This window comes from Narcine bancroftii, chromosome 1 (genome assembly GCF_036971445.1).
Source record: "Narcine bancroftii isolate sNarBan1 chromosome 1, sNarBan1.hap1, whole genome shotgun sequence".
Classification (NCBI taxonomy): domain Eukaryota; kingdom Metazoa; phylum Chordata; class Chondrichthyes; order Torpediniformes; family Narcinidae; genus Narcine; species Narcine bancroftii.
Window position 1 is genome coordinate 70,429,021 of NC_091469.1, and position 12,581 is coordinate 70,441,601.

Consider the following 12,581-nt stretch of genomic DNA (forward strand, 5'->3'; position numbering starts at 1 on the left):
ACTGACCTGCACCTAGTCCATAGCCCTCCATACCTCTCCTATTCATGTACCTGTCCAAATTCTTCTTAAATGTTAAAATTGAGCCCGCATTTACCACCTCAGCTAGCAGCTCATTCCACTACTCTCTGTGTGAAGAAGTTTCCTCCTTATGTTACTCCTAAACTTTACCCTTTTCACTGTTAACCCAGGTCCTCTGGTTTGTATCTCACCTACCCTCAGTAGATAAAGTCTATTTGGATTTAGCCTATACCTCTCATAATTTTGTATACCTCTATCAAATCTCCCCTCATTTTTCTGCACTCCAGGGAATAAAGTCCTAACCTGTTTAACCTTTCCCTGTAACTCAGTTCCTTAAATCCTGGCAACATCCTAGTAAATCTTCTCTGCACTCTCTCTTTCTCATTGCTATCTTTCCTGTAATTAGGTGACCCAAAGCTGCACACAATACTTCAAAATTGGCCTCACCAATGTCTTATACAACTTTACCATAACATCCCAACTCCTATACTCAGTACTTCGATTTATGAAGGCCAATATGCCAAAAGTTCTCTTTACAACCCTATCCACCCATGACACCACTTTCAGGGAATTGTGTATCTGTGTTCCCAAATTCCTCTGTTCTATCACACTCCTCAGTGCCCTACCATTTACCATGTATGTCCTTTCTTGGTTTGTCCTTCCAAAATGCAACACCTCACATTTGTCTGTATTAAATTCTATCTGCCATTTTTCATCCCATTTTTCCAGCTGGTCCAGAACCCTTTGCAAACTTTGAAAATGTTCTTCACTGTTCACAACACCTCCAATCTTAGTGTCATCTGATCCAATTTACCACATTATCATCCACATCATAGATACAGATGACAAACAACAATGGTCCCAGCACCAATTGCCGAGGTAGACCACTAGTCACAGATCTCCAGTTTGAGAAGCAGTCATCCACCACTACTTTCTGGCTTCTCCTGTCCAGACATTGTCGAATCCAGTTCATGATTTCACCATGAATACCTAGCATCTGAACCTTCCTAACTAACCTCGCATGTGGGACATTGTCAAAGGCCTTACTAAAGTCCATGTGGACAACATCCATAGCCTTTTCGTCATCAGTTTCCTGGTAACCTTCTCAAAAAACAGTGATTAGTTAAACACGACCTGCCACACACAAAGCCATGTTGACTATCCTTAATCAGTTCCTGGCCATCTAAATAATTGTACATTCGATCACTTAGGACACCTTCCAATAATTTACCTACTACTGGCGTCAGGCTCACCAGCCTATGGACCCAGGGTTACTTTTGGAGCCTTTTTTAAACAATGGAACAATGTGAGCTACCTTCCAATCCTCGGGCATCACACCCCTGACTAAAGAGCCCTACAATTTCTAGACTAGCCTCCCTCAAAGTCTGAGGAGCTATCTTGTCAGACCCTGGTGATTTATCTACCTTTATTTGCTTTAAGACAGAAAGCACTTCCTCCTCCTGAATCTGTATAGGTTCTGTGACCTCATTGCTTGTTTTCCTTATTTCCCACAACTCTGTGCCCACTTCCTGAGTAAATACTGATGAAAAAAAAATTAAGATCTCCACCATCTCTTTTGGGTCCATATAAAGCTGACCACTCTGATCTTCAAGGGGACCAATTTTCCTTTTGCTCTTAATATAACTGTAGAAGCCCTTAGGATTTACCTTCACATTGTCTGCTAAAGCAACCTCATGTCTTCTTTTAGCCTTCCTGATTTCTTTCTTGAGGTTTTTCTTGCATTTTTTTTTATACTCCTCAAATTTCTTATTTGCACCTCCCTCTTCTTCTGAACCAGATCCCCAATATCTCTCAAAAATGAAGGTTCCCTATGCCTGCTAACCTTACCTTTAATCCTGACAGGAAAATACAAACTCTGTACTCTCAAAATTTCACCTTTGAATGTACTCCACTTAACTCACACATTCTTGCCCGAAAACAACATCCCAATGCAAGCATTCTAGATCCTTTCTCGTTTTCTCAAAATTGGCCTTTCCCCAATATAGAATCTCAACCTGATGCCTAGACCTATCATTCTCCATAATTAACTTGAAACGAATGGTATAATGATCACTGCACCCAAAATGTTCCCCTACACATACTTCTGTCATCCGGCCTGTCTCATTCCCTAATAGAAGATCAAGTATTTCATTAACTTAATTGCTATTTACTGTATGAGGTCTTGCTGAGGGAATATTGGTTATTGCATTCTTTTTTAGCAGGGGTGGCCAACCTTTTAATTTTTAATTTAGATAGCAAAGTAACAGGCCATTTTGGCCCACAAATCCGTGGGTTAATTGAGTGGCACGGACTCGTGGGCCAATGGCCTGTTATTGTGCTGTGTGTCTAAATTAAAAATTAAAAGGTTGGCCACCGCTGCCTAGCAACAACAGTTTGCTTTGAGTTATCCAGAGGTCATGAAAGACTTTTTAAAATTCCTTTTGGTTTTATATTTTATGGAAAATACCTCATCCTGCAGAGTGGAAAATTCCTCTAGAATGTGGCCTAGTTTATCTCTCTGTCTCGCTCTATTGTGTCCATGAATCTGGATCAAACTGCAAAAAGGCTGCAAACAAAGGAAAACAATACATTAATTGTCTGATCTAAAGCAGACCCTATAATACTCTTAACATTACAGGGAGGAAAGAATCCTCCACTTTTGGAATCTGAGGATTTGAATTCCCACAGAATGGCAGAGTTTTCTCTTTCGATCTATAATTTTTAAAATAAAGCCAATAAACTGTAACTGTTCTGTTAGATTTTACACTTTGCAATTTCATTAAAGTTCTCTTCCATACAAAACCACCTCTATCCAAGAGATGGAAATGACACCTACCTTGTGTTCTACTGATTTAAAATCAGAGTTATACAGCATGTATACAAGCTCTTCAGCCCAATTTGTCCATGCTGACCAAATTGTTCATCTGAGGTCGTCCACTTGGCTGTACTTGGTCCATAGCCCTCTAACCTTTTGCTGTCCTGTACAAATATCTTTTAAGTATCCTTGTAAGTAAACCTCCCATGCTTCATGAAAAAAATGTCTTAAGCTCTCCTTATAACTCAAGTTCTCTAATCCCCAGTAACATCTTTATGTATCTTTTCTTCACCCTTCCAGTTAATGGCATCCTTCCTGTAAGCAAGGTCAGGACTGCAACAGTATTCTCAGTGTGCCCTTACCAACATGTTGGGCAGCTTTTATGTGATGTCCAAGCTCCTGTACTCGATGCCCTGACCAACAAGGGCAAGGATGCAAAATTCCTTTTGCTGCCCCTATCAGACTATTTCAATGAATGTTAGTGCTTCATTTTATTTTAAAATTTTTAATTAAAAAAAAATTTAGACAGGCCATTTAGGCCCACAAGTCTGTGCCACCCAATTTACACCCCTTTAAACTACATCCCTGGTATATTTTGAACAGTGGGAGGAAACCGGAGCCCCCACAGAAAATCCACATAGATACGGGGAGAATGGTAAAACTCCTTACAGACAGCGTGGGTTTCAAACCCATGTCCGGTCCCCCAATCACTGGTGCTGAAAAGGCTTGCACTAACCACACTGCTCTAAGGAAATAAAATTATGGCTACAGGACTGAGCTTCCAATGGAGATCTCCACCATAGCCCTGGAAGCCTACAGGAATGACCCTCTGATTTGCATCTCCACCTCAACTCCAGCGACCTACCTCTGACACAAACTCTCAATCTGGCTCCAGTGACCCATAGGACCAAGCCTCCATGGTGAACTCTCACACTGGCCACTATCACCTGCCCCTTGGATCCTTCCTACTCTCCATCTTTTGATCCACCGCATCCTCTTCCCCATCCCCGACACCATTCACCCCATTGAATAGCCCACCTCCCAAAAAAAACTTCTGCCTGGTCTTTATCATCCCCTCCAACCTTCCCCTTTCAGCAAGTGAACTCTGTTCTCAGTAGAGGCCTCACCTTTGCTCCCTTTCCCTCATACCTCAATGAGTTCTGCGCATGCCATGATGTCGATCTCTACTTCTGCCAGCTCCATCTCCGTGCCCACTTCAACAACCAGGACTCTCCACCCCTCACTACAGACCCCTTCTCCCGCTTTAAACCTTCCTCCTTCTGGACACCTCATTCCAGCCTTCTGCATACTCTGGACCTTTACATTTCCAATGGCCGCCAAGACATAAATCATCTGGACTTTACCATTCCCCTCACTCATTCAAATCTCACCCTTTTGGAAAGCCTTGTCCTCCACTTTCTCTGGACTAATCTCAAACTCACCAAACCCGCAGACAAGGATGGTGCTATTCTGGTCTGGTACACTGACTTTCATCTGTCCAAACCCAGGTGACAATTCTCAGGCACCACCTCTTACTTACCCCTTCAACATAACCCCACCAGAGGGGAGATGTGGTTGCCCGGCAAGGAACAAGGGGCAACTCAGAGGGGAGGGGGGGACATTTGGGGTTAAGGAAATTTTAGATGTGGGAATAGTGGACATATTTTATGTTTTAGAAGTGTTGTCTTACTGTGTGTTAAAAAAAAACAGAAATGGATAAGGAGGAAAGGTGATGATGAGGAAGCGGAAATGAAAGGTAAACAAAGTATGAAATGGCCATGTTGAACTATATGACTATAAATAGTAACGGAATACATAACCAAATGAAAAGGAAGAGGCTGTTAAATTTACTGAAGAAAGAAAAAATTGATATAGCATTCGTGCAAGAAACACATCTAACTGAAGTGGAACACAAGAAATTAAGGAGAGATTGGGTAGGGCATGTAACGGCAGCATCATATAATTCAAAAGCCAGAGGTGTAGCTATATTAATCAATAAAAATGTACCAATCAAAATAGAGGAGGAAATAATAGATCCAGCAGGGAGCTATGTAATGATAAAGTGTCAGATATATTCAGAATTTTGGAATTTGCTCAATGTATATGCACCTAATGAAGAGGATCAAAAATTTATGCAAGATATCTTTTTGAAGATTGCAGATACGCAGGGGAATATACTAATAGGAAGGACTTTAACCTTAATTTAGACTCAAAGATGGATAAAACTGGAAAAAAGACTATCAGAAAGAACAAAGTAACCAAATTTATGGTTAAATCGATGCAGGAAATGCAACTTTTGGATATATGGAGGAGACAAAACCCAAAGGAGAAGAAATACTCGTATTATTCGGGTAGACATAAAACATACTCAAGGATAGACCTGTTCCTGTTGTCAGCCCACATCCAAGGGAGAATTAGGAAAACGGAATAAAGCTAGATTGTTATTGGATCACTCACCCCTGTTATTAGCAATAGAGCTGGAGGACATCCCACCGAGAACATATAGATGGAAATTAAACTCCATGCTACATAAAAGACAGGATTTTAGAGAATTCATTGAGCGACAAATTAAAATGTACTTTGAAATAAATACAGAATCAGTGAAAGATAAGTTTATACTATGGGACGCAATGAAAGCGTTCATCAGAGGACAGATAATAAGTTATGTAACTAAGATGAAGAAGGACTACAATCGGGAAATAGAACAGCTGGAAAGGGAAATAGCAAGTACAGAAAAAGAATTAGCAATAAGGGAAAATACAACAAAAAGAAGAGAATTGGCAGACAAAAAATAAAATATGAAGTACTACAAACATACAAGGTGGAGAAGAACATAAAGAAGACAAAACAGAAGTATTATGAGCGAGGAGAAAAAAACGCACAAAATACTAGCTTGGCAGCTTAAGACAGAACAAACTAAAAGAATGGTATTGGCATCAAGGAAAAAGGACAAACAAATTACATATAACCCAACGGAGATCAATGAAAACTTCAAGGAATTCTATGAGCAACTATATCAAACTGAGAACGAAGGGTAATTAGACAAAATAGATGAGTTTCTAGCTAAAATTGAACTACCGAAATTGCAAGAAGAGGAGCAAAATAAATTAATAAAACCATTTGAAATAGAGGAAATACAGGATATATTAAAAAAACTACCGAACAATAAAATGCCAGGAGAGGATGGACTCCCAATAGAATTCTATAAAACATTTAAAGACTTATTAATTCCTCCTCTCCTGGAAGTAAGGAACCAGATTGAAGAAACACAAAACATGCCAGATTCATGCAAAACAGCAATAATTACAGTAATACCAAAGACGGGGAAAGATCCACTAACACCAGCATCGTGTAGACCAATATCTCTATTTAACACAGATTATAAGATAATATCTAAACTATTAGCAAACAGATTGGCTGACTGTGTACCAAAAATAGTAAAACTAGATCAAACTGGATTTATTACGAAAAGACGAACAACGGACAATATCTGCAAGTTCATTAACTTAATCCACGCAGTACAAGGAAACAAGATGCCAACAGTGGCGGTTGCCTTAGATGCAGAGAAAGCCTTTGACAGAGTAGAATGGAATTATTTATTCAAAGTACTACAGAGGTTCAACCTACCAGAGAAATATATTAATTGGATTAAAGAATTATATAAGGGACCATTGGCAAAGGTGACAGTAAATGGATATATAATCAAACCAATTTAAATTATGCAGATCAACTGGGCAGGGATGTCCACTATCTCCCTCACTGTTCGCGTTAGCTATAGAAGCACTGGCAGAACTGATAAAAACAGAAAATAAAATAAGAGGGATAAAAATAAAAGAGAAGGAATATAAAATCAGTCATAGTATAAAATGATGTCATAGTATACATAACAGAACCACAAATATCAATAAAAGAATTACATAAGAAATTGAAGGAATATGGAGAAGTATCGGGGTACAAGATCAACGCAAATAAAAGTGAAGCAATACCAATGAATAATGCGGATTTCACAAAGTTTAAGAAAGAATCACCATTTAGATGATAAACACAAGCAATTCGATACCTAGGTATACAACTAGATAATAATCTAGGCCATCTATACAAACTAAATTATCAGCCATTAATGAAGAAATTACAAGACGACTTAGAACATTGGAAAGACTTGCCACTAACACTGATAGGAAGGGTAAATTGTATTAAAATGTATATCTTCCCAAGGATACAATATCTATTTCAATCATTACCAATTCACCTAACAGAGAAATTCTTCAAGGAGCTAAAGAAAATAATAAGGAAATTCCTATGGAAAGGGGGGGGGGGGGGGAACTGAGATAGCGCTAGATAAATTAACAGAATGGTACAAACAAGGGGCCTTACAGCTACCAAATTTTAAGAATTATTATAGAGCAGCACAATTAAGATACCTATCAGATTTTTATCAAACAAGGGAAAAACCAAATTAGAGCTAGATAAAATAGGGGAGAAGGTACCTGAACATATACTATATAGGTGGGATGAAAAGCTGGTACAACATAGGAATTCACCAGTACTGCACCATCTGCTCAACATTTCACAATAGATAACCTTTCCTTTAGAGAATGGAAGAGAAAAGGGATCAAAAGAATAGAAAATTGTTTTTTGGGAAATAAATTATTATCTTTTGAACAAATGAAGGACAAATATGGTATAACTCACGGTAAATGTTTGCATACCACCAATTGAAAACCTACTTGAAGAACAAATTGGGAAACAGGCTGAGGTTACCAGAAGGAAGCAACTTTGAATATGTGATTACAGACACAATGATAATTAAAAGATTTATAACAAACATGTACATCAAACTGCAAGAGAAAGAGAATGAGGAAACAAGCTGTAAACCCAAACAAAAATGGGAACAAGATCAAAACATAAAGATAAAGAATGAAACATAGGAAAAGCTATGCTCCGGAACTATGAGAAATACAATAAACACGAGGTTACGCATGATACAATATAATTGGTTACACAGGCTATGCACCACGCTCCAAAAGTTAAATAAATGGGACCCAACAGTATCAGACAGATGTTTTCGCTGTAAGAAGGAAACAGGAACAACAGTACATGCAATTTGGGCATGTGAGAAAGTGGAAAAGTTTTGGGAAGATCTAAACCAGGTATTAAATAAAATCACAAAAAGCAACATACCAAAAAATCCAGAGATCTTTCTTCTAAGTAATATAAGAAGTAAAGAACTTGGACTCGATTTGGATGGAGCACAAAAAAAGATTTATGATAGCCTTAGCTGTAGAAAAAAAATGTATTATGTCAACCTGGAAATTAGAACACAGCCTGAGAATACAGCAATGGTACATAGAAATGAATAAATGTATTCTATTGGAAAAAATAACATATAATTTAAGAATAACATCACAGTATTCGAACAAATTTGGGAACCGTACATGGAACACAACAGAGAAGTCCTACTGTGGACCTCCACCGCCTAAAATGACAGAAGGAGAAGAAGACGAAATGAACTTACCCAGTATGTAAAAGTAGAAGACACAAATTTCTTGTTTATTTTCATTGTGTGATGACATTGTTTAATGTATCATATAGGTTGAACGTTGAGTGGGTGGGAAGGGGGGCGGTGAAGGAGGAAGGGAAGGGAAGGAGGAAAAAAAGTCACACTGTGTATATTCAAGAGGGAAATGTTTGTGTGTATTTTGGTCAGTATGGTTCATAGTGTGAAAAACAAAAATTAAAAAAAAACATAACCCCACCCAAACTCACACACTATCTCTGAACTCATCACTTCTGGTGATCTCCATTGCACAGCCTCCAACCTCATTGTTTCTCAACCCTGCACTGCCCAATTCTATCCCCTACCCAAGATTCACAAACCCAATTGTCCCAGCAGACCCATTGTTTCCATGTGCCCTTGCCCAACCAATCTGTTACATGTATAGTTACCTCAACTCCATTTTGACCCTCCTGGCCCAGTCACTCCCACCTACATCTGTGATACTTCATATGTCCTGCACCACTTCAACAATTTTCAGTTCCCTGATCTGGACCACCTCATCTTTACCATGGACATCCAATCACTATATATCTCCATCCCCATACTGAAGAGCTTGAAGCCCTTCGTTTCCTTCTCATCAACACACTTAACAAGTCCCCCTTCACCATTGGCTGGAAGAATTTGTCCTCAATTAATTTTTCCTTTGACTTTTTCCAAGTCAAAGGGATAGCGATGGATACCAGCATGGGCCTCAGCTATACTTGCCTTTTTGTTGGCTACATGGAGAAATCCATCTTACAAGCCTACACAGGCAAGCATTCTCAACTCTTCCTCTGCTACATCGACAACTATTTTGATGCTGCCTCATGTCCCTGATGAGCTCATTGACTTTACTCATTTTGCTGCCAACTTCCTCTCTGACCACAAATTCACTTGGTCCATCTCTAGCAATACTCTCCCCTTTCTCGATCTCTTTGTCTCCATCTCAAGATGCAAACTCTCAGACATTTTCTACAAACCCACCAACTCCCACAGATATCTCAACTACATCTCTTCACACCCTGTCCCCTGTAAAGATTAAATTTGTTTCTCTCAATTCCTTAGCCTCCGTCACATCTGCTCCAGGACGGTCTTCCATGCCATATCACCTGAGATGTCCTTCCAAGAATGTAATTTTCCCTCTTCCACCATCGGTTCAACCCTCACCCACTTATCTCCTTTACTGGCACATCTGCTTTGGTCCCCTCAGCTCCTACATGTCCTAACCCAACACCCTGCCAGCCTCCACATCCATTTCCACCATCTACTACATGATCCCACCACCAAATATATTTTCCCTTCTCCGCCTTCCGCAGGGACTGCTCCTTCCATAACTCCCTCATCCACTCCTTCCTTTCCACCAATTGCTTCATTGGCACTTACTCCTGTGACCACAGGAAGTATTCCACTTGCCCCCATAACTCCTCCCTCCACCATTTGGGGTGCCAAACAGTCCTTCCAAGTGAAGCAACACTTTACTTGTGAATCTACAGGGGTCATTTACCGTATCTGGTGCTTCCGCTGTGTTCTCCTGTACATCAGAAGACTGGGAGATCGCTTCGTTGAGCACCTTAGCTCAGAATGCCGCAATTGCATGGATCTCCCAGAGGCCACCCATTTCAATTCCCCATCCCATTCCCTTGCTGACACATCTGTGCATGGTCTCATGCTCTGCCAGAGTGAGATTGCCTGCAAATTGGAGGAACAGCACCTCATATTCCGTCTGGGCACCCTCCAACTGGATGGTATTAACATAGACTTCTCTGCTTTCCATTACCTGCACCGCACCCCCACCCCCACCAAGCTCAGCATTCACAGAACCAACCCTCCCTCTATCAATTCTAATCTTCACTCTCCTGTCTTCCTTTCCATATCCAATTAATACCTTTTATCTGTTAACCTGTGCTCTTCCCCCACCTTTCTTTACTTGTCCCATCCTTTTAATTCAGGCACCTGTTTGCTTTATACTCACATCTTGAAGGTTTCAGGGCCAAAGTGTTAGTTATATATCTTTACCTCCTATGAACACTGCAAGACCTTCCAAGTTCCTCCAGCATTTCTGTTTTTACATAAAATAAGAACTCACGGGATAAATTTACTCAACAGATTAATGCAGAGTACAGATCATGATGTTCTCAACTTTATGTCTGGTCTGTGCCACTAATATTTGCCTCATCTAATTAAGACCAGTAAGGTGGGGAAAATGGCTAATTCCTGCTTTTCACACCAATCTACAGATTTCTGCTGGATAACCACATATGAAATTTAGATTTCAGAATGAACTTGGTCGCGATTTCTTGCCATCCTCCCACATATTACTCTTCCCTTGCATGACAACCACACCCCCATATAAAACAACTGTTCATTAACCTTCATGGTTTACCTATTTTCTTCAAGTACAAGTGTAAAGAGCAAAGGAAGGAACAACAAACATTTAGGGAAAAAATGGGAAAAGAACAACAGGACAGAGTTCTTAGTTATAATTATGAAAATATGAACTTGGAAATAGTCTGCAAATGTCCATTACCAGATATTCCAAGTGAAATGATTTACTTACCCGTACACAGTGAGTAACAAATGAGTCAATGTAATCCTTAGCTTGATGATTATTATAAAGACAACACCTGAAATTATCACAAAGGTGCAAGATTAGTGACAGTACATTTATTTTCACAATTAAGGAATATTTAAATTGCTAAAATAAAGGAGATCCAATGATGCAGTAGCTGGGTACACTGTGCAGGATGGAAAGGATTCCACAAGGAATTCCGTGAAGAATTTACATTCTCCCCGCATTCTTTTTGCCTCAATACAGTTGCTGGCTTAATTAATACAGAATTAATCCAAGTATAACAAAAAAAACAGCTATGCAGCAAACAACGGCACTGAGGAGCATAAACAAACATAATCTGTTTAATTTATATCCAGGTATATTTATCCTTTAGCCTTGGAACATGATAAAAAGAGGAGCAAGGATAGTGTAATTTGGGCACATTCCACAATAACCATTTACTAACATGCCTATAGTGTATGACTTGTGTTTTTGGCACATAAATACATTTCAATACATCATCTATTTGATTAGAGGAAGTGGTTAAGTGATCATTTTCACACTGAAGAAGTAATGAGCAGCATGTCAAAATACAGAAATTTGGAACAAAAACAGAAAATGTTTGGAATGTTCAGCAACTCTTGCAGAATCTATAGAAAGAAAAAAAAGGAGTTCAACATTTTAACTCTGTGTTTTTCATTAGAACAGAGAAATAAAAAAATAAAGTGAACCTATCTACATACCAAAGAACAAAGTCAGCTAGTTTAGATGATGAGCAATTGAACATTGCACAGCTGAAAGGAATAAAAAATATAGATACTGGAAATCTGAAATGCTTAGCACGCTGACAAGCATCTTCACCTGAAATGTTAACAGTTGCTTTCACAGAAGCAGGCTGACTGACTTTATTTCCAAACATTTTCTATTTTTGTTCTGAGCTAAAATGTGTATATAGAATCAGAATTTATTGTCTTGAACATGTAACAAAATTTTTTTTGCAACAGCATCACAGAGCAAACATTTATATAAACACAAAAAATGAATAAAAATATACTTTATATGATTGCAATAAATGAACATTTAAAATCATTAGATGATGGAACTCTTTTAATACAGTAAGAATTAGAGTATTCATTCAGTATGCAACTCGTGTTAGAAAGTGTGAGAAATACAGTTCTTTACTCACTTGGATGAAAGGACAGGAGGACTGACAAAGTATCTCAGAGCATCTTTGATCATATCCTGCATCAAATGTGTACCAAATACCTTCTTATTATCCACCAAGAAAGTTGCCTGTAAAATAAATATCACGATATATGTCTGTTCCTAGAAATGATAATTTTTAGTTTTAAGAACATCACTGAATCATGGAAAATTGATGGAGGAGTCAGCCATTCAGCCCTTCAAAAAGACCATGGTTAATTATACAACAGTACCCTATTCCTACTTCCTCTCTGTACTCCTTTAGCCAGTAGGGTGACATCTAACACCCCTCTGAATATATCTAATTAACTGGCCTCAACAACTAGTGCCACAGTCACTTCACAGCAGCTGCAATCTCACTGGCTCTCCATTCAGCCCCAGATCACCTGGCTAACAGCAACAAGTACAACAGGCTGCTTTATACTGACTACAGCTCAGCTTCCAACACTGTCATCCTC

The 12,581-nt window shown here is 39.1% G+C and overlaps 1 protein-coding gene across 4 annotated transcripts in view; it reads right to left on the reverse strand.

Annotated features, from left to right (window-relative positions):
• Nucleotides 1-12,581, reverse strand: part of naa35 (N-alpha-acetyltransferase 35, NatC auxiliary subunit) — a 123,472-nt gene that overhangs the window by 12,812 nt on the left and 98,079 nt on the right. For all 4 annotated transcript variants that reach the window (XM_069929687.1, XM_069929697.1, XM_069929679.1 and 1 more), the window contains 3 exons: nt 12,107-12,213; nt 10,927-10,993; nt 2,486-2,584 (listed from right to left, as the gene is read on the reverse strand). In XM_069929687.1, coding sequence (XP_069785788.1) covers nt 2,486-2,584; nt 10,927-10,993; nt 12,107-12,213 — 273 coding nt within the window. The remainder of the gene's footprint in view (nt 1-2,485; nt 2,585-10,926; nt 10,994-12,106; nt 12,214-12,581) is intronic.